This window comes from Siniperca chuatsi, linkage group LG1 (assembly GCF_020085105.1).
Source record: "Siniperca chuatsi isolate FFG_IHB_CAS linkage group LG1, ASM2008510v1, whole genome shotgun sequence".
NCBI classification, from domain to species: domain Eukaryota; kingdom Metazoa; phylum Chordata; class Actinopteri; order Centrarchiformes; family Sinipercidae; genus Siniperca; species Siniperca chuatsi.
Genome location: NC_058042.1, coordinates 19,956,040 through 19,978,767, shown reverse-complemented (window position 1 = coordinate 19,978,767; position 22,728 = coordinate 19,956,040). Strand labels below are relative to the sequence as shown.

The following is a 22,728-nucleotide window of genomic DNA, read 5'->3' as shown; positions in this document are numbered from 1 at the left end:
TATTCCTCATCAGAACTCTATTTTCAAGCTTTCTGTTCACCTTCTGCCAGGGAAATTGGATTGTGAAAACCTCTGTCCTAGATCACATTTAAGAGACAGATGGTCTGTTAAAAACAAAATAAGCAAGCCTTTTCCCTTTCTCTGTTTCTGTATATTTGAGAAGCTGCATTATTGTCACAGCTCTCAACTACTTAACTAGTGGATCTTCAAACAAGATCAACATGTTTCCTTGGGCAGAAGAATAGACCAAACATTTTTTCACTATTTTTGCACTATTCATTGTAAGTTTGCAAATACCTCACTAAATATGATTTAATACTGACTGAAATGTTTACTTGAAAGTGTAAAGCTTCCATGAGGATGCAATACTGTGTCGGGTTGTGAAAACATGCAAAAAAAACCTTTTTTTAAAAAAAAAAATCCTTAGCACAGACACAGCCCATCAGTAACATCCTTGAATCTAAAATAGGATTAGTCCGCTGTGCTTATTATCAGCCTGTCAGATTTGCTGCAATGAAATTCAATAACACAGAGCAAGAGATGGGGGTGCTCTCATTTTGGTTACTGGAACAAACATTATGTTATGTCCACAGGAAGTAAGGTTACTTACATCATTACAACAGTTAAGCACATTATGAATATACTTACACACCTTTTATTTAATGAGAAGTAGTAATTTGCTTGAAAAGTAATTACTTTTGATCTGTTTGGCATTGTCTGAAGAGAACATTTGAATGTCTTCTGATGGCTTCTGGTAGATGCAATGGGCTTTTGACTGGAAGGTTGCAAGTTTGATCAATTCATTTTCACCATGGTGGATTCTTTCATGTCTGTCCTGTGCATACTCTCTGTTCCTGAAAGTTTAGACAAACCGTGCTCAAGAGAGAGTATTATGTTTTCCACAGTGACAAAACACAAAATGCCTCCAATAGGGACACAATAACACAAAGACATATAATATACAATGAGATCCTACTCACTAGCTCTGCAGTAAATATACTATATTTGTGAAGCTTCATGTTCAGTTTATGCTCTTGTGGTATTGTATTACATTTCATGATATTGCACTCCTTTATATGTACCTTGTTGTTACTTTATGGTGAACTGGTGTCCACTGGCAGTCTTCACTTCAGATACTGTGTGCATGACCTTATTTAGTATACAGTACAACTGTTCAATTATATTTGCTTTTAAAGAAACACAGGGGGAAACAGAACATCAAGCACAAATGTAACATGTTTGAAATACTTTCTTATGTCTTCTATTACTAAACCAACTAAATGGCATGGCACCAAAATACACCCATGTGTAATTCTTTGTAGCTGTCGGGGAGGGTCATGAGTATAAAGGGGAACAGAGCTATTTACAGTTCTTATGACTATCAGCATCAATGGCAGAACCCCCACCCCCCCACTACATTTGGTTTAAGATTGGATAATCAGAGTTAAAACATTTTTATGTCTTTATTTTCGAGCAAGTGACTAGAAGCATTTCACATTGTGCGTGGAAAACGAAATGTAATGTTTTAATGTAATGTCCTCATCTTGTGTTGAGAACATTTAGTTTCAGGTTCTCTTTAATCTTCTGGGCCATGTTTCCATTTAACTGTCAATGTTTCTTCTCTAATTTATATTAATAGTCTCAATAAATTACTTTAGACTTTTAGACTTAGGATTTTTAAATTTGATGCTCTGGTGTATCCAGGTTAAAGGTCCAGTGTGTAGGATTTAGTGGCATCTAGTGGTGAAATTGCAGTTTGTAACCATTTGAATACCGCTCACCTCACCCTCACAAAACTCGCAAAAAACACGAAAGGCCCTATCTAGAGCCAGTGTTTGGTTTGTATGCTCTGGGCTACTGTAAAAAAAGGGCATATATGTGGTATATTTATTGTGTGATATACTGGTGTAATTTGGCCTCCTGGCTACTAATTGTCTATATAAGAAATCACGACTTTCCACTCAGCTTGACTCCTCTTTCCAGCCACACTCTGAGGAAGACCCAGTGTGGGCCGAAACAGGCCAGCGTTCTCCTTTTGTGATTTTTTACTTTGATACGCCCTAAACTAATAAAGGCATTTTAACTACATCCTTGGCTCGGTGCGTGTGTGCCTTAAGTAAGCCCAGGGGCTTCCCTTTTTCTTAAATTAATCTTTGCTCTGTAGCTGCATTTTCTTCAGTGATTTTCTTACCTATTTGAAGTTGCGTTTTTAGATCTTTTGACCACATATACCGCCTTTATTCACTGACCATTAGGATTTTATAGAAGTGTGGAAATGGGAAAAGGTCTTCCATGAATCCTTTTTAATCATTCACCAGTGAAGCGTGGTGGTTCAAGAGTGAAGTGATGATTATTTCAGGGGACTGAGATTGAGTTTTTGTGTCTTTTTGTCTGTCTCTCTTCTGTAGGGTGATGATGTCCTGACAGTCATTAAAATGAAAGCACAGTGGCCAGCCTGGCAACCACTTAATGTGTAAGTAATATATTCTGATTATCATAATACTCACCACACATCTGCTTCTGACTGTGCTGCTGGTTTTGTGAGTTTTATCACAAATTACAAATCATCTACATTCATCTTTTGAATATTTTCACAAAGTTTTCATGCATCCAGTAGTTTTCAATAATTTGACTACAGTATCAAGTCAACTTGTGGAGACTTAAAACTTGCTAGAGATCTGTCACAGGAATCCATCTCAGATTCCAAGGTCTTCTGTCTATAAATATACTGTCCATAATATTCAAGACCATAGAGACTTAGTCACGCTACTATAGAATATACACTTACATTACATACAATTCTGACTTAATGCATATGGCATATGTACAAACAGGATTACCTTTAAGTAGTGTATAGGATAAGCAGTTGTTAAAGTTGTTACAGCAGACCTGTAATAGGTGGAGTCCGGGATTACAACGGCCTCTCCTTTAACAGCCAGCTTTACTACTAATGTTGAAGTCCCTCTAGTACTTGTCTCACTCCTGCAGTTAATTTGTAATAGCCTGGGCTTTAATCATTCTTGAGCAACTCTGTAGGGTCTGTAATCGGTCTGCGGTATATAAGCACCACCGCTATTTTAATTTGACTATTGTGTTTGATGTGTTTTGGATGTGAGGTCGGAGTAAATCAGTTACTTATCTGGAGCCAGATGTACTCTTTAAAATGTATGACAGAAAATGTTCAGTATGCTCCTTAGCAAACATACCCACTGTGATGGATTATCTCAGGCAATTTTGCCTGCAAGGTAAGAACTCAATCTAAAAACTTAATGGAATACCTTTAAAAATAATAAACATTAATGTAAAGCATCCATAATTTGTAGCCAATAGGCCAAAACATTCTCAACCACTGGTTAACCAATTAATAGGAATTAATTCACATAGCTGATACCGTAGATCCTAAGGTTTTAAGGCATAAAGTGTCAGAAGTGTACATTAAGAAGTTAGTATCCGAAGTTGCACCCAGCTTGCTGATCAGTGAAAACCCAGCTCAAAGGTGCCCTGAAACTGCCGTCTACACCATGCTTACAGTGTGCATGCTTATTTACTCCTAAATTCATAAGAGCCATTTAATCTTTTATTCATGAGAAAAACAAGAAGCTTGTTGGCTCAGCTAGCTCAGAAGAACTTTAGTGGTAAAGGCCTGTGCAGTGTTGTTTCCTCAACCACAGGGCCTCAGAAAGGGCCATGAGTTTACTCTCCAAAGGGAAGAACACAGCTAGGAATAGAAGCGATGATATCCACTAGGGCTAATTAGCTTTCTCTGTGCAGTACAGGCAACCAATTAATTGTTTCACACAGTGATTGTGTACAGCACATGCAGAAGTGTGTCAGATTAGCTACATTGGTTTGGAGCAAGAAAAGGGATGGACGTTTTGTATCGATAACCAAATGGAAGTGTCCTCACCATGGAAATAGTTAAGTCTACGTTTGACTAACTTTATCAACTGGAAGATGTACCTTGTCTTAAAATAGTCTTTAGAGAGTTCATTAGCTTTACATATGAGCTGCATGAAAAATGCATAAATACATATTTATGTCAGCACGTTTCATAGTTGGATGTGTGTGTTTGTGTGTTACAGTTCCAGTAATACAGTGTAAATATGCATGTTTTATGTGTCTCCATGTTTGTGTGTTTTTAGGTGTACATACAGTAAATAAGTATGTTTGTATGAAGAGGTAATTTTGCTGTCATTTAACACAAAGTTTTTCTTAATGATCTCCTCATCCCCATCCAGTTTTCAAGCTGATGTTTTTTTCTAAAAGGGTCGTTGTCAACTAAAGCTTCTAACATTTCTTGCTTTGTCAATTGTGATGATGAGAGACAGGAAGAGAAAAAAACAGAAAGAGAGAGAAAGGAAAACAGCAACCATAAAGACTAAGGAAGTGATTAAATACAGCTTCTCAGAAGACTGGGGTTTAATTACATTAGTAATGCTTTTTTTTGTTAACTATGTGGTTAAGAACCAGTATGTGCACTGCAACTGCATTCTGTAAAATGAAGTGCCTCCTCTTAAACCAAGCAGAGACGTAGAAGGAGAGTAGATGTGGGAGATGAGAAAAGAATGAGGCTGATATAGAATATAATATATAGAATAAAACATTTCTCTTTCCACTTCATGAGTTATTGTCTAGTCTTTGGTATCTTGGAGGTAAGAGGGCTATATGGAAAATAAAAGGAAAAATGGATTACATTGGACAGTAGGACATATACATCAGGACTGATGGGGTATGGAACTTAAAAGTCAAGTAAAAAGTCATGCTCAGTTTTTTGTTGTTTTGTCTTTTAAGTCAACTAAAGCGAAGAAGAAGTGACAGCCATTATCACATATTACAGCAGTATGTCTACAGCAGTGGCTCTCCTGAGACATACATAATTTGGAAAAATAAATAAATGGTAAGAAATTATTTTCCAGAAAATAGTACATACAAAATAGTACAAAAAAGTACATACTAGACCGATCCTTAAGAGATGACTTAACCACCTGTCCATACGTTTCAGGGTCACTGGGCTTGTGGTAAATAAATAAAGCCCAATACAATAGAAAAGCACATCAATAGAATTGTATGTCAGTAATTAAACAACAAAAAAGATACAGTAAAACAATAAAATAGAATGACAACAGTGAGGTTCCAAGTATGGTAGTGTAAATTTCAAGGAATATCACCGTTAATTTTGTGGCTGTCCAAACTGTGGCAGTCTATGTAGTCCATTAAAACTACAGCCACATTGGCACTGTTGTGGAACCTTCAACTGTTATGGTATGCCACTCTCCAACTGCTCCCAAGTCTTACTGTTGGAACGCTGCATATTGATAGAGAAATTGCCATTCTGTTGTTAAGCAAACCTGTGCCAGACCAGCTCAGCTGACAAAGGCATGTTCATGACTTGATAGTCCTTTCACTGCCACATCATTTTGCAGTCAAAATATACAGAAATTACTTTGAGCAGATACACTTAGTTTTTCCAAATTTAAAAGGTGATATGCTCTATTTTCCATCTGATCTTAGTCGGCTCATGCAAATGACTCAGTCTGTAGTCTTAAAAGTCAGTGATTCTAAAATAGTTGCCTATAGCACTGTTGTCTCTGGTGGGAACAAGATTATGCTTCTCCAAAGATACGTGTAAATGTCCCCGCAGACCTACATAGAGAAAGGTGTTGGGTAAGCCTGTAGATCGCAGAGAAACCAACGTGCACACCTCCAAAACTCTCAACAACACGTCTTGCGGATCTTCGCGTCGAGCAAGTTGATTGGTTTATATAACTCCTGTCGGGAGGTGGGTTCGAAACGGACACAAAAACAAACATGAACGTACTACATCCAGTACAAGTATAAAAAACTGCCACACAAACGTATGAGTACACATTCGTCTATGTGCAGCCTGGAGAAGTCAGACCGGCAGATTAGCTAAAGAAGTTAACATAGAGCGTTTTTTCTAAATGAAAATGCCCTTTTCATGAGAACAAATTTTTGTATGTATATATCAGAGTTTCGTATGTCTACAGTATAAGCCAACCTATAAGAAACACGGACTGACAAAACCCGCAGCCTCTGTGTTTCAGAGACAATTCACGGTAGATGTGGCTCCAAAATACCTGTTCTGCCATGTCTAGTGGAACTATTGTCCTGTAATAAGACATCAAATCTTCTTTTTCAGAAGTATGAAATGGCCTTGTACCGAAAAAGAGAAAAACACCATATAACAAGTGTGAAAATGTAATATGTTATTAAATACCACAAATAACATTACAAATAATTTTCATTAATAATTTTGGCCACTTGGAGCATCCTTCAAAGTCAGGGCAGTGTGGTCACCCTGCCTCTGCCCCCTTCAAGCTCTAATCAGTTGGTCAACAAGCATGGTGTGTTATAATGGCTGTCTGAATTGCTTTGTGCCTTTAGGAGATGAGGCAGAGGCTGAAGTTGATTCATTTCTTAGTCCACTAAACATACAGGAAGTCTTGGTACTGTGAGTTTACCAAACTAGTATTTTAAGAATAGATAATTATCTGTGTTGCACTGTATCCTCCCACTCTCTACCAAGTCACACTACACACTAAGTCTCTTCCTCCTTTAGTTTCCTCACAAAATTTCTCTTCATTAGTTCACCTGCTGTCTGTGCCACTTTTCCCACTTTATACTGCATTAAAATGGTTACATCCATGACAGCTACAGTACCTCCCATGACACTCAGTTGGGCTCCTTGTTGTCTCCCCGCTCCCACTCTTTCGTGTCAGGCATCTTTCTAATAACCAGAGGACTACTTTGGTGTTCCATGGGTTACATTTGATTAGCAGCTAAAAAAATAAGATGGTTGTCAACGGTGTGAAATAAGGAGCTTTTGAAGACAAGGATACAGTTGTTAATGAGCTGCCTTCTTTATTTCTGTCACTCTCAGAACTATATTTTGGGGTTGAAAGAAGTGGTTCGTGTGTGTGTATAGTAGTGTAGCGAGCCTTGCCCCACTTCTGGGCTAGCCTCTGTTCCACTAGCTACTGTGCAACCAAATATGTTTGCATACTAGAAATTACCTACCTTAAGCACTGGTTTAGCATTTTTTTCTGCAGGACAATAAATGTGCCGTCTTTCAACAAAAGAGTTTATATTAAATGATTAAACAATTTCAGCAAATATTTTACTTTTAAATAAATCATGTCTTTTTAATAGATGTCATGGATACTCCACAGTCAGTTAATTTATTGAGCACTAAATGGTAAAAGGTCTGCTGCAGTTACAATGGTATTGTTAGCTAGCAAGACCAGGATCACCAAGATCCAGTCAAATCAAATTTCAGGTTGTGTAGATTTGGAAATCTTTTCTTGCCATGACTTTTATTGGATGTTACAAAGGTTTCGTGGCAGGAAGAATTTATTAAACTAATCAGAATTAGTCAGCCAAGGGCAGCCATAAACTTTTTGTTTTGTTTTGTTTTTTGTATGAAGGCAGTGTTTCCCTTACCTTAACCAAGTAGTTTATGTTGCCTAAACTTAACCAGACATGAACTCGGAAAATCAGAAAACACTGATTTGTCACATACACAAGTAATTTTTGGAACAGTCAAATGTAAGGGAATGAGTGAGTAGGGGAATCTTTAGTGTCAAATATCCATGTAGCAACACCATGACACCTACTAACATTCGTATCAACACCTGTCCAAGAATACACACAGTTTCATAAACCAGAAACATTTTAGAATAACAAAAGCATTTCACTGGGGTTATCTAGGGTGGTTAATCCCTTCCTCATTTGCTACCAGACTTGCTCTGTCTCTCCTTTTCTGTCAATTACACTTTACCTTTTTGTAGAGCCCAAGTAGCTGTCTGAGATAAACCTCAGACTTGCATTACTCACTGAGCAGAGTCCCAGGAAAGTTGAGTCAAGTTGTGTGTTCCCGGAGGATAAGGGCTATTTTACAGCCATCGTTAGTAGAGTGTGCAAGGGCAGGAGTGAGTCAGACGAAGTCAGATGGATTTATATGGGCATGGTGACAGGTGAAAAGGAATCACTTGCTAACTGTCTGTGTAACCAGAATCTTCCCACTCCTAATTAATCTTGTATTGGCTGGGAAAATTCTTGTAATTTGTTTAGCTGTCAATCATTGGTCAAGACAGATGACCAGAGTGTGTGTGTCTCCTGTACTGTAACAGAGCAAATGTGGTGTGGAGATATGTCGTCTTGCATTGTGAGTCTAGAATATGTCAACTACATATTTGCCAGTCACTATGATTTGTAGGCACTGTAAGTACCTTTCCTTTCTCTTTCTTGAAAGGAGAGTCACAGTTTCCCACTTCCAGGTGAACTTCTCCTTTAGTTTAGCAACCATTTCACAGTATTACTTTTCTACTTTCTGCTTTTATTTTCTTTCTTTCTTTACTATGTATACTGAGCATCTTGGGCAAAAACATTTATTTAGAGATGAAATAAGTTCTACCTTATTTCAATTGCAGGTAGTAGCTTGAGTGTGCACTGGGCCTGGTACACTGCCAGTAAAATGTCATACCTTGTAAACTTGGGTATCAGAAACTTGTCCTAGTTCTCCTCATTTTTGCCATTTGAGGGCAACTTGCTGGTGACACAATTGGAAATGTATGACTTTACAAGTTCACGAGGCGCAACCAAATCCATCATTAGGTTTGGTTTTGTTCAGACTGGAGATCTCATTTCAGGTGGAGCAGGTGCATCCTAGCCTCAGGTCTTCTGAAGGACACACCTTCGTGGGCCACATCCTTCAGAAGTTCCCACACATCAGTTGGGATGCAGCTAACACCTCTCTGTCTCTCTCCCTTACTCACACTTACAAAATGCATTGAATCACTCTCTTCCTCAGGCGGGCCGCCCCCTCAGCTGAATTCTCAGTGGACCGGACCCGCCACCTCATGTCCTACCTGACCATGTTGGGGCCCAGTCCAGACTGGAATGTGGGTCTGTCTGCTGAGGACTTGTGTACCAAGGAGTGTGGTTGGGTCCAGAAGGTGGTCCAGGACCTGATCCCCTGGGATGCAGGCACTGATAGTGGGGTGACATACGAGGTCAGTAATAACATTCAAACATTTTGATATTAATAACTAAAAAAATGTGTTTATTAAAGCATTATGTTACCTCAGTAATTTGCTCTCAAACATTCATACTGACTGACATAAAAACATCAAGAATGTTTCCTCACTCTGTGTCTGTGTTGTCGTGTTATGTACCGTGACTGATCTATCTACTTACAATAGTGGTGATGTTTTCAGATTCCTAGAGTGAGCATTAGTTAGTTATTAATTTCCAGTGTTTGTGGTGAAGAAAGCAAACACTCTGAAATATCCTTTTGAGTTTCAGTGAGTTACATTGAAAACTGTAGCATATGAGTCATTGGAATGCCTAGAGACCTTGAAAGTAATTTACACATTTACACATTATTTGTCAGTTGTCACTTAGATACTTTGTGAAACATCATTTTCAAATGTATTAAATAACTAAAATTTACCAGTGAGGGGGGTGGGGGTGGGGGGTGTTATCTATTATTATTATCATGCAACAAAAACAGCAGTGTTCCTCTGAATGTGTGACTCAACTCAGGTTGCAACCCCACAGTCCCACAGCAATCACAGCCTTTTGCAAACTGTTATTCTCTCCACCTTTTACCCCGCTGGATAACCTTCCTCCTCACTCTCATCACCAGCTGAGTCTTCCCTTCACACTCGCATTTTGACCTTGTCATTATACCAACCTCTTCCTCTTCATCTGCCTGTCTGCTCACATTCATAATCACTCCCTCTCTCACCTCTTCACATAGTGCCATTCTGCAACAATTCAAGTGTCATCACCCATCCAATTCTCCTTTAACAGCCTTGAACGTCTTCCCCTCCCGCCCTCACCCTGAGGTGCTGTCTGCTGCATGCTCAGTGTCTCCATTCAGCACTAATAGATTGGGCTGTGTCTGTGCATGTTTGACCAAACTCAACTGACAACATGTGTGAAACCTTTGGCCGATCCCTCGGAGCTCACAGATGAACCCGCTGCACTGTGCTCTCTTGCTTGTTTTGGCCGGCCTCAGGAATAATTTCACTCTTCCTCTCTCTCTCATTTTCTCTCTGACACACACACACACACACACACACACACACACACACACACACACACACACACACACACACTCTTTTGTACACCACGCCTGTCTTTGCTTACAGACACTTTCCGACTAAATCGAACTGTACTGTGAGGGCAACTCGGGAATATTCAGGAACCTTCAGTTTGTGTTCTGCTTAACTCTGACTGACTAGACTGACTATGTCCTCTTTTAAGAGACTGAAAGGAACTGTCAAAAAATACTGAAGTCTGTTCATATTGGTATTTTGTATTTTTTCATAGCAAACACAGCTTCAGCTTACCATCTACTGTATAGTCTGATACATTCATTTTTGGACAACTCCATGATCCTTAACAACAGCAAAAATGGATCAGTATACATCAGGAGCTTTCAAATGGTGAGATGTGCCTCCCCCAGAAGGAAGAGACATACTGCGTGAGGTGAAAGGGACAGGCGTTCTAAAAACAACAGGAAGTTAATTATTGTAATTTGACCTGCTGATTTGGCCGACTTATCAACACAGTCAGCAGTTGGACCTGCAGCAGTGGCCATGACACACAGCTAATAGAGGCAATTAAGGTACTTTAAAACCCTTAGTGCCTGGCTGCTGTAATTAGCGTAAAAAATCATACTTCTCGGATTCATAACTGTCAGATCTGGACACACAGACATGATACACATCTTTTTACATTCAGTGTGACTTAAACTTTCATCTGGGATTTCATTATCTTTGATGTCCATTGAGTATAAACATCAATAAATCAGCTTAGAAATCATAGGAAAAAAACACTCCTTATATCTTCAGAACCTGCCTGAGAATCATCACGTTTTTAAGTTTTCTTAAAGATCAAAGTAATCCAGTGTTAGTAGTCTGTAAATCCTGGTATATTGAATCTGAATCTCAGGCATCCACTCAAATGCAAATACATGATTTTCAATAAAATGAAGAGACTCACACGAGGTCTGCACTGCAAAAATCTCAAAGATGTAGATGTTAAATACCAACATAAGAAACATTGGCATATCTTTGTTAAAATGACAACTTGCTCAAACCGTACTACCCATTTGGTTGAGAATAAGGACAGAATTCACACAAGTATCATGTTTAAGCTTTTCAGAAAGATAAATGAAAGAAACCCTTTATCCAAAAATACATTGTGCAGTGGAGGAACAGAAGCTATTCTGGAAGTGGGGTGGGACTTTGGCTCTCTTACAAAATTGTTAAAGGCACAGGCCTGTAACAGAGTAATGAGATCCATCCTTTGTGCCATTACTTTTACTGTATCTTTTAATTAGTGGCCACTCATTACCCTTCTCCCTAACACAAACAGAACTGCTCTTTCCCTGTTTTTTTTTGTGGGTGGCCTCAGTGGGGGGTGAAGGATGAGCTGGTCTTCTGCCTCCAGACAGCCTCTGGCGGTGATGCTTCTATCAACCCCATGCTGGCAGACCTTTACTGTTGACTAATAAGAGCATATCCCACATAAACTACATCGCTCCTCCACAGCTGCTCTCCAACTTTGTAACTTGTCCTTTGTGTGACTTGTGCTTTGTGCAACTTTGAGTGACTTTGTGCTCATTGTACTTGCACAAATGTATTTTTCAAACAAATCCTGACAGTGTGTTATTTTTGAAATCCCAAAGATCCACGGCTTTGTGTTTCTCTTCTTCTGTTCCTCTGTGTGCTTCTTTTAGTCTCCCAACAAGCCCACTGTGCCCCAGGACAAGATCCGTCCCCTGACCAGCCTGGATCATCCACAGAGCCCTTTCTATGACCCTGAAGGGGGCGCCATCACTCCTGTGGCCAGGGTGGTGGTGGAACGCATCGCCAGAAAGGTCTCTCTGTTTTCATATCAGTCAGCTCTTGTTGAAAATATATGAGGTGATACTTGGTAGCATGGTAATGATCATAATGCAGGCAATTGCTTCATAGAAGAATATTTTAACAGATAAAGGTAAACATTCCGACTGTCATACAGTGTTTGCGACTTATAACCATAATGATATACTAACAAGACTTGAATTGTGTTATACATATTACATAGTCACTAATACTCTTGCTTTATTTGTATTTTGAGTTGATCCTCCAGTACTTCCAGCTCAGCTCTGCACCTCCTCTTCACATATATACTTAGTTCACTCTTAACACTCTTGATTCTGTGCTACAGTGATAAATCAACCAAATTAGATCAACATGAAAATAGAACTGGCATCCTCTAATATCTGCCATCATGCCTTTAAAAGCTTCAAAAGCAGAGACAGAGAGGAAGGGAAAGATACCTTTCCTTTTTCTTTATCACTGCTCAGCAGGTACGATGATGACTTCAATCCTGTCCATCAATACAGCAATTGATCAGTGTTGGATGTACTTCCTGTTTTTGTAGAGTTTCACAAAGTGAAAGAAAAATCCTGTCAACAAGTCTGCTACTTTCCAAATTGAACAAAAATGAAATATAAGCTTACTCAAATATAATTTATGTTCTCAAATGTCATTTGTTAGTAGTAGTAATGTGCAGTTCAGTTTCAAGTGCATCAAACAACTGTACTTCAACTACTTCAAAGTATGTAAGGTATAATTTATGTAATTGGAAATGTAATCAAAGTAATCTCATAGCACTATGTAATGGTGATATTTTGACCAATCATCACCAGTGTCAAAGTTAACATATAATACCTCAAATGTGTGATGTACCTCTCAAAAGAACTTCAGCAAATAAAATGACAAAAAGCATTGAAAAAAAGGTTCATTAAAACATTTACCTTACATTTAATGTTAAAACATTAACATTTTGTAATTATAATTTGAAGTGTGGTGAAACACATTCTCTGGAAACTCTGGCTACAAACCAGAAAGCCATAAAAGGTTAGCGATCCTTCAGTGGCATCTAGAGGCCACTGTGGGGATTTTGGAGGATTTTTTGCTTTTTTCTGTGGTCCTTTTGCTACAACCCATTTCTCATAATTTACCTACACAAACAACCCACACATGGACACACACTCAATTTAAACTTTCAGCTTTTAACTATAAAACTTCTTATATAGTATGTTGTACCCCTGTGTACTGTGTGGATACCACTGTTAAGAGAATTTGTAAGCTTATATATGCTGCCCTTCCCATTTACCAGCTGTCACTCCTTCTGATAGCTATCAGAGACAAACAGAAGGATTTAATATGTTGCAACATTACTGTGTTTCTGTGTGTCCACAGGGCGAACAGTGCAACATTGTGCCGGACAATGTGGATGACATTGTAGCAGACATTGCCCAGGAGGAGAAGGAGGAAGGTCTGGACCCTGTTCCCATTTCTCTCTCTCTCTTACACAAGATTAAAAGCCTAGTTAACAGTGGTAGGCTGTTATAGTATCTTTATTCCCTTTACCATCTTGCAGATGATACTCCTGAGACGTGTATCTACTCCAACTGGTCTCCATGGTCCGCCTGCAGCTCGGCCACGTGCGAAAAGGGCAAGCGGATGAGGCAGAGGATGCTCAAGGCCCAGTTGGACCTCAGTGTACCCTGCCCACACACCCAGGATTTTGAGCCTTGCATGGGGCCTGGATGCAGTGATGAGGGTGAGTATCTATCTAGAGACTGAAGGTTGTGTTCACGAGGAAAACAAAAAAGTCCATCCAGATGATGACGTAAAAGACACCTGAATTAATTACAGTTTTGTAAAGGTTCAGCACCCACTAAGAACTTTTATGAGCATTATTAATCTCTTACATAATTTGTACTGAAATTTTAGGATTATTGCTTCCACTAATGTTTTGACACTCTAAACAGTGTTTAAAACCATTTTTTATTGTTGTAGGCCATTGATAATACCCAAAGTACCATTCTACAGCAGCAATGAAGTGAGAGCAGAAGAAGAGGCAATGAGAGCAGAGAACTTTGTTTATATGGCAGGCTGTTTAAGATGTTAGGAGTAATTCACTCAAGAAATTATGTGAAATTATTATGAAAGATAATGACTTTAATGACCCTCTGACCTTTCGCCCAGCCCCACCAAGTGAAAGTTTCCTTTGACCAACATGTCCAAGTTTGGATGATAATAATACTTATAAATAATTACTTATAATAATATGGTAAACATTATTTATATAGCACCTTTTAAAACTAAGTTACAAAGTGCTTTACAGGGGGAAAAAGATTAAAACACTAAAGCACTACAGTTAAATAAAATCAGGCAAATAAAAGCACAGAAAATAAAATAGAATAAAATATGCCACAATAAGATAAGATAAAAGAGAGTGAAATAAACAGTGTTTGAATCAGTCAAAATATTATATTTGCCATAGATTCATTTTCACAGATAGCCAGTGTATTCGTCCCTTTGAGAAAGTAACTCCTGCTTCCTTCTGTGGGTGTCCATAACACATGCACACTGGTGTCCTTCTTCAGCGTAGCCTGGCTGACTGCCTACACACAACACAACAATGGCACGAAAATAACATCTTCGAGTGATTATGCGTAAAAAGGGCTATAATTCTTACATGGTTCATCTGAGGTGGATGTGAACACCCTGAAATTAAAGCTGAAAGTTGGCATTTTGACCTCATAATCACTGTTTCATTTAAAATCCAGTGAGCTGGAGTACAGATCCAATACAACAACAAAAAATGTCACTGTGTCACTTAATATTTACCTCCTGACACTTTACCTCCATACCTAAGCTCAACTGCTGTTGGACAATATGTCCCATTCCCAGAATTATGAAATTCAAAGTGGTCATTACTGGCCTTTATTAGTCAATGTTTACAAGTCCAAATTATTTACATATTTATTTATTTTTGAATTTTTAAATTTTGTATTTCGACTTTTCACAGTAGAGACTGAAAGGACAATTGGGTGACAGAGGGGTAGGGGGCAGAGACAGGTAGGGGACAACATGACTATTATTTGATGCCCATCACAATATAATAATAAGTGTTTATCTTGTCAGTGTGTACTGGCATTTCTGCACAGGGATAGACAGCTGGTGTGTGTAGTGTGCACACCACAGTCTGTGGATTATTGTGAGGAACTGTGTTTGGGTGCACTGATCTTTTAATTAATTAATTAATTAATTGCCAACTGTTGCTGTTGGGTATTGGTGGACATTTGCCAATTATAACATTGATTTGAAAGATGCTAGTTTGCTGTCTGCTGAGTGCTATCTAACTTCAACATTATATTTATTTCACTGATTTAATAATAAAATCATACAAAAATTTTATTTTGTATGCAGTGTAACAGCATAGTTTGCCTCAACAAACTTAAATATTACTTTATCTATTATACTGGGCTTAGAAAACTTGTCTGACACATGCATACAGTGATAAACTACTGAGCCCTGGCTATTGGTAAGATTAGCAGCAGCAGCTTCTTACATTGCTAGCTCATTTTACCTTTCCATGTCATTAACTGATCTGATCTGACTTTTCTGAAAAGAGAAATAGTAATATTTATAGTAATATTTACCTGTATCCTTAGCTAAACTGGAATATTAATTTCTGATTGTACTAACATCATTCTTGCTAGTGGAGCTACTGACTTTTATACTTCTTACAAACAGAAAAGTGAAGCAGAGCTGCCAGTGACATCTATTAGAGTTGCTTGTGTGTTCACTAATCTAAAATTACAGGCATAAATGAGAGCAGATGATCCCCTACATCTGTTCTGTTCTCTCTCTGTCTCCTACGTTTGACAACAAATGACTACAAATTTATGTGGACAAGACAGAAAATCTCTTTTTTTGTGTGGTTTGGAACCTGGGCATTTTTTAATGAACCTACTTTAACAGCATTCCTGCCGTCTTGTGATTGTTACTGTGGGTTGTTTCAACAGTGTTCAAACATATGATGATTACAAGAGTGTACGAAGCATTAGAGCATTAAAAATAAACTAATGAGCTGATTGGATTCACTAAACAGTATCAATTACACTCTACTATGATCCAGTTTTTTTTTTTTTTTTTTACATTATTATTATTATTAGTTTTATGGAACCTTTTATACAAGAAATGCAGCTCAGAGTGACTTACATTGAGTGAAAATAACAATTAGAGAGAGATCACAAACAATTTAAACAGCCCATAATATACATACACCTATATTTCTCATATATATCACCTATGTTGATTAACTTTTAATCTGGCAAAAGTAACTCATAATGAAGGCAGTAGAATGGCAGAGTTGTTGCATGGTGAGTTTTTTAGAAGTCACTTGAAAGACTTCTCTGTCCTTAGATGTAGAGGGAGACTGTTCCCAAAGGCCGCTTCACTGTAGGTCTCTGGTTTGTCTCTCACTTTTTGGTACAGTGAGGAGTAGAGAGAAAGATCTGATGGCTGTATCAGTCCGTGAAAGTAATAGGATCTATTCTAAAGCTAATTGGAAGACAGTGCAAGAACTTAAGAACAGGGATGATGTGAGCTCTTTTCTTTGGTCTCGTTAAAACTGTCCGTAGAATTTTGTACAAACTGTGATGGATTTATAGATATTTTAGACCTGATAGTGATGCCGTAATCAAGCCTATTTGCAATGAAAGCATGCACAAGCTTCTCTGTATCTGGGGTAGTAGTGGTAATTTCTTTAAAGTTTAGAAATTATAGTATGCTGTTCTAGTTTCTTATGTGCAACTGGAAAGTTAGATCAGACTCAGCGATGCACATGATAGCACTCTCATTTCAGTTCAGTTTTATTGAGCAGAACTTAATGTTTCTTTTAAAACATTAAGTTCATTGCTATCAGGTATCAGCTACTAATAAATAAATTGTTTTGAATAGTTAAATAACAAACCTCTTGTCAGTCAGAATCAAACCAATGCTCTTACACTCTGACCTGGAAAAAGTCATTCACGCATTTCATCTTCTCTTGACTTGACTACTGTAACTCCCTCCTTTCTGGCATAAACCAACAGTCACTCTCTCCAACTAGTTCAGGATGCAGCAGCTAGGCTTCTCACTGGTTTTAACAGGTCACATCACCCCAATCCTGCCTTCTCTCCATTGGCCTCCCTGTTCGTTTTTCAATTGATTTGAAGATTTTACTGATCACTTTTAAAGCATGTGTGGGTCTGGCCCCAAGCTATATAATGGAAATGTTGACCCCATATGAGCCAGCTCGCAGCCTTAGATCCTCAGGTGAGGCCCTTCTGACTGTTCCAAAGTTGAGGCTTAAATCTAAAAGTGACCGTGCTTTTGCAGTCATGGCCCCTCGGCTTTGGAATGACCTGCCTGAGGAGATGAGGCTTGCAGAATCAGTGACTTCTTTTAAATCACTTCTTAAAACTCTTCTAGACTTGCTTTTATGTGATGTCATCTTTTTATTCGTCTCTTTATTGCTTTTATTGTTTACATTTGTTTTTATTTCCATTGTCATGTTTTTCATTGTTTTTATGATGTCTTCTTGTCTTAATTTTGCCTTTAATTTTGTCTTGCTTTGTTTGGCATTTCTGTTTGGCTTTCTGCTGTTATACTATCTTCTGGGTATCCTGTTTCTGCTTTGCGCTGTCTGTCAAAGCACTTTGTAAACTATTTTTAAAGGTACTATATAAATAAAGTTATTATTATTATTATAATCATATATTATACACTAACATACTGTAATACACTTGTGTCTCAGCACTTGACCGCTTGCTTTCCTGTTCAAATGTTTGTGTAGGTAATGTTTGTGCTGAACACTGATGAGTATCGACACAACAACACACACTCAACAACCCTAAAATGACAAAACAAACTGCGTATTGCGTTCTGTGTGTACTGGTGCAGCAGAGAGAGTGAGAAAGAGGGACAGGTTAACACATTTCATGTGCACTCCAACAGCTGTAACAGTAAAACATGTATGTAACAAATATATATATCAAAAGGCACCCATTGCTAAGCCCCACAAAACTCCAACAAGAGCTGCGATACCGCCTCCTGAAGTGAATTTGTTTTGTATCCAGTTCCGACTGAAATTCGTCCTGCACACAAATATCCCTTTTCTTTGTGGAAGCTCTGTGGAAGTTTTATGGTGAAACATCTTCCAAATGTACATGTTTCAACTGTAATAAGTCCCCTCCTGTCAACACTAATCAGACTAATGACTGTCAATCACGCATCAAACAGACGTTCAAGTGGAGCAATGTTCCCTATTTGGACCTGTTTTTCTCTGTGATGAAACAGAGCCAAACGGGCTTAAAACCTTGCGTCCAAACCAGGAAATAAAGATTATAAAATTTAGGTAAAGAAGCAACATATAAGTCATTTACAGCAATTGGTAACAACATACATAAGTAACACCAATTAAGCTACAAATTCACAATTTTGTGTTTCCTGTGCCTTTAAATCATTTTCAGTTACCAAAATCCCTGACCGTCTTTCGAAGCTTGCTGACATATTCATCTTTGTTCTCTGACTCTCTAGATGCTTCCACATGTATGATGTCAGAGTGGATCACCTGGTCTCCGTGTAGTATGTCCTGCGGGATGGGCACACGTTCCCGGGAGCGTTATGTGAAGCAGTTCCCTGATGATGGCTCAGTCTGCACCCTGCCCACTGAGGAAACTGAAAACTGCGTGGTCAACGAGGAGTGCTGTGAGTTTTCCCTTTTCCTTTCCATGGGGCAAACTTCTCTGTTGACACATGACCTGCATAGTGTATCAGTTCATACTATAGATCTAATGTAAGTAGCACTGTGGGTTTACTGTGCCTTTGTCTTTCCCTCTTGGCCTTAGCTCCCAGCAGTTGCCTGGTTACAGAGTGGGGTGAATGGGATGTCTGCAGTGCCACTTGTGGTCTGGGCATGAAGAGGAGAGAGCGCATGGTGAAGATGCCTCCTGCAGATGGCTCTATTTGTGGGGCAGAGGTGCTAGAAGTGGAGAAGTGCATGATGCCAGAATGTCGTGAGTAGCAGCACCACAACAATCCTGACACCTACTACACTTCAAATCTGGTGAAAATTGTCTCATTAAGCAAACGGGCACAAGGGGCCAGTAGCTTAACTGTAGCCTAACTGTAGATCCATGGAAGTAGCACTGATGAGACAATCTTACATTTAGTTTTCCTGCAGCAACTCTCTTTAATCAAAGAGGATTTTTTTTCAGATTTAACTCTTAAACAATTAATTCAGAACAACCGTAGAAAAGGTTTCAGTCGTAGTCATCTGGACACTGTTTTCAGAATCAAGACGTTTCGGCTCCCATCCGGAAGTCATTCTCAATTGAGAATGACTTCCGAAGCCGAAACGTCTTGTTTCTGATAGAACACTCCTGGACGAATGAGGGACTACACCGTCTTAATTCAGAACAACAACAAAAACTTTTGAATCACCCTTTGTCTCCTTGTCCCATCATGATTAAATTGCCAGTTGCTGTTTTCCTGCTACTATTCCTAATTGTTTTCTTTAAAAAAAAAGCGATTTGATCAGTTGCATTCAAGTTGAAATATTTCATACATGTATGCATTTGATATTAAATGACAACATCTGAACACTGGATGTATGTGTTACTGAGTGACTCCTGTTGTGTACAGACACAATCCCCTGCATGCTGACTCCATGGTCTGACTGGAGTGACTGCAGTGTGACTTGCGGGAAGGGTTTGAGGACACGACAGCGCATGCTCAAGTCCCCCGTGGAGCTGGGAGAGTGTATCGAAGATTTAGAACAGGTGGAGAAGTGCATGCTACCAGAGTGCCGTAAGTACATACTGTACATGTATTATTTGGAAATGAATGATAATGACATTTTTGTTATGCAACCTGGTGCCTTGATGCAGATTCATACACTACTGATGAAAGTTACTTCACAATGCACATAGCAGAGAAAGGACTACCTGTGTACTGTGTACTTATTCCAAATTTACAGATATGAAACGAATATATTATTAAAATAAGCAAACATTTTGAGCTTAGTTAGAGTTATAATACTATAATAGTTTGAGGTAATTTAGAAACAATGTCTCCATTACATAGTTTGTCCAGACAAGTTAACTTTCCAACTGTAAAATGTCCTGCTCAGTACAATTCTTTCAAAAACAAATTCAAGGGATCTGTATCAAATTTTTTTTTTTCGTGTTGTGCTTTTATGTAAAACAATTTATATTGGTCAATATATTAATGGATTTTTAAACTCTCTCACTTCAAAAAGCCAGCATCAGTTTGGATAGAATTTTTATTCACTGTCTCTGTTCTCTGTAAATTATGTAAAGGATATTCCATGATGAGCTGTGTGGTTATTAGAAAACAATGCATGAAGCCAGAGGCATATTTTTAAACAATATACTCGCATCTTGATCCCACCATCTTGAGATAAATGATACTTGACTACTCCAAGAAGCAAGAGAAGCTGTTGCCAAACCAGTCAAAACCGTGAACCTGCCAGGAAAAACACAATTTTTCATAAGTATTTTATGTAGAAATTTATGTTGTTGTTTTTGGATTTACAATATATACTGTATGTTTTTTTTATGTCAGTGCTTATTAGTTTACAGCAGTGGTGAGAATGCTACATCAGAGCCATGCGGTTATGTAAAAACAAATCACACCCTCTGGCAAACCAGAAAAGTATTCTCTGTATAATTTAAGATAAAACACACTATATTCCCTAGGCATGGATTCAGATATAATCCATGACTTACAGTACACAGAACATTGAATCAAAAAGTCACATAGTGTGATTCATCAAGATTGTGTCATCTGTATCATTTGTTTTACCTTACTTTGTCTTTCCGATCTATTGTCCTCCTCATCAGTTACCACTGTCACGTCACGCCTTCTACTCCGTCACACCTTCCTCTAAACCCCTCTCTTTTTGTCCAATTCTGTCTCCTCAGCCATAGACTGTGTCATGTCAGAGTGGACTGAGTGGTCAGAGTGCAATAAATCCTGTGGGAAGGGTCACACGATCCGGACACGCACGGTGAAGCTAGAGCCTCAGTTTGGAGGAGACCCCTGTCCCGAAACCATCCAGAGGAAGAAATGTAAGATAAGGAAGTGCAACCGAGGACAAGCCAACAGCGATGAGAAGAAACGACGCAAGGAACAGCGTGAAAAGAGGAGGAGCAAACAGGGCAGAGCTGAGGTCACCTCCGAGCATCCAGGTTGGTATCCGCCCTTGTCACTTTCAGAACTACAACACCACACGGATCCTGAAAAAAATCTGAGAGAAGCAGACATTATTCTGACGGTCTCTCTTTTTCTTGACTTCTATCTTTAGGGTGTAAAATGAGACCGTGGTCGAGTTGGACAGAATGTACCAAGCTGTGCGGTGGAGGTATTCAAGAACGGCTCATGACAGTGAAGCAGAGGTTTAAGACTGCCCAGCTGTCCAGCTGCAAGGACAGGAAGGAGATCAGGGCTTGTAATGTGCACCCCTGCTAGGAAGGAGTAGGGGAACGGGGGTGATGTGGACGGGAGCGGGGCTGGGAACAGGACAGGGCATGGCACGCTGTTGCACAATGATCCAATGCACTCTGTTTAGGGCTGAAATGGCACATACTTGAATCTGTATTGGTTAAATCCAGAGCTCAGGTCAGTTGTCATCAAGCGAAGATGAAGTTAAAGATCTCACTGGAAAACTCTGGATTTAATCTAGGCTGATTCATCTGTGCTTTGAAACTAGCTCTGATACACATGCGACTCTTTTGCAAGGTTACTGTAAACTTGTTGTGGTATAATATATCTTGAAAAATATAATTATGAAATATAAATTGATTTAATAATAAGATAAAGAACTGTTATATCTTGTGGTATCCTTAAGTAGTAAAGTATATTCCAGACTTTAAAGCACAGGTGCCCAGCCATTCCAGTGTTTTATATGCCTTCAATTGTTCAGTTGTTTCTCGGACACAAAATGCCCAGTTGACTTTTTACCCGGCTATATTGTTGTACATGTAGATGCATCACGATTGAGATCTATATGATTTTGAGCATTATTAGGAAGATTTTGTTATTTTTTTGCCGTGGAATTTTTTGATAAGAATGTGTCCCAAGATTCTTACCAAAGTCTTGTGTAGATGTTTTCTAGATCTCTTCCCCTCCTTTTCTTTATCTCTGTTCCTCTAACATATTAATATTTTGGAATAATATCACCTTTACAATAAAAGTAAATGTGACAACTTGTCACCTGGATCTGTCTTTTTCTTTGGGGGATAAAGGGGAAATTTAGGCAGTTGATGGTTTACTCTTCTGCTGCCATTAGATGGCGATAACTAGCTAAAATCACTGCCTTTCATAAGGAGACTGGTCACTCTTAAGGCTGCTTGTTCGAATGTCATGCTGTACCAGCTGACTTATCCCTTAGCCCCCCTATACCTATCTCCATAGCTATAATAGCCACAAGGGGGCAGTGTGATGAATGGAAGATAAATTCCTAATTACAGTGGTATTTTATTCATTTTTGTATTATACAAATAACACTTGAAAACTGCCTGAAACTGATTAGGATAATATTCAGCACTTTATCATACAGAATCAAACTGAATAACTTCTAGTCAAAGGTAATGGAACAAGAAAATTTGACAGTAATTGCCTTCTAGACAGAAACTGAAGAGCATTCAAATGTCTTTTATTACACTGTACACATGTACTCTTACTTTAAAGGAACATGGAGGTTGGAGTGCAGTGAGTTTTTATGTACATGTGCTGGTTGAAATCTTGAAAGAATCTGCCTCCCTAATCTCTGGTGTAATAGGTG

At 38.7% G+C, this 22,728-nt stretch overlaps 1 protein-coding gene across 1 annotated transcript in view; it reads left to right on the top strand.

Moving 5' to 3' along the window:
- Positions 1 to 22,154, top strand: part of spon1a (spondin 1a) — a 70,250-nt gene extending 48,096 nt beyond the window's left edge. The window contains exons 7-16 of the mRNA XM_044190293.1: positions 2,409 to 2,473; positions 8,831 to 9,032; positions 11,771 to 11,911; positions 13,284 to 13,359; positions 13,465 to 13,647; positions 18,459 to 18,629; positions 18,770 to 18,937; positions 19,566 to 19,730; positions 20,867 to 21,133; positions 21,250 to 22,154. Of these exons, the coding sequence (XP_044046228.1) occupies positions 2,409 to 2,473; positions 8,831 to 9,032; positions 11,771 to 11,911; positions 13,284 to 13,359; positions 13,465 to 13,647; positions 18,459 to 18,629; positions 18,770 to 18,937; positions 19,566 to 19,730; positions 20,867 to 21,133; positions 21,250 to 21,413 (1,602 nt within the window). The 3' untranslated portion in view covers positions 21,414 to 22,154. The remainder of the gene's footprint in view (positions 1 to 2,408; positions 2,474 to 8,830; positions 9,033 to 11,770; positions 11,912 to 13,283; positions 13,360 to 13,464; positions 13,648 to 18,458; positions 18,630 to 18,769; positions 18,938 to 19,565; positions 19,731 to 20,866; positions 21,134 to 21,249) is intronic.
- The last annotated feature ends 574 nt before the right edge of the window (positions 22,155 to 22,728 follow it).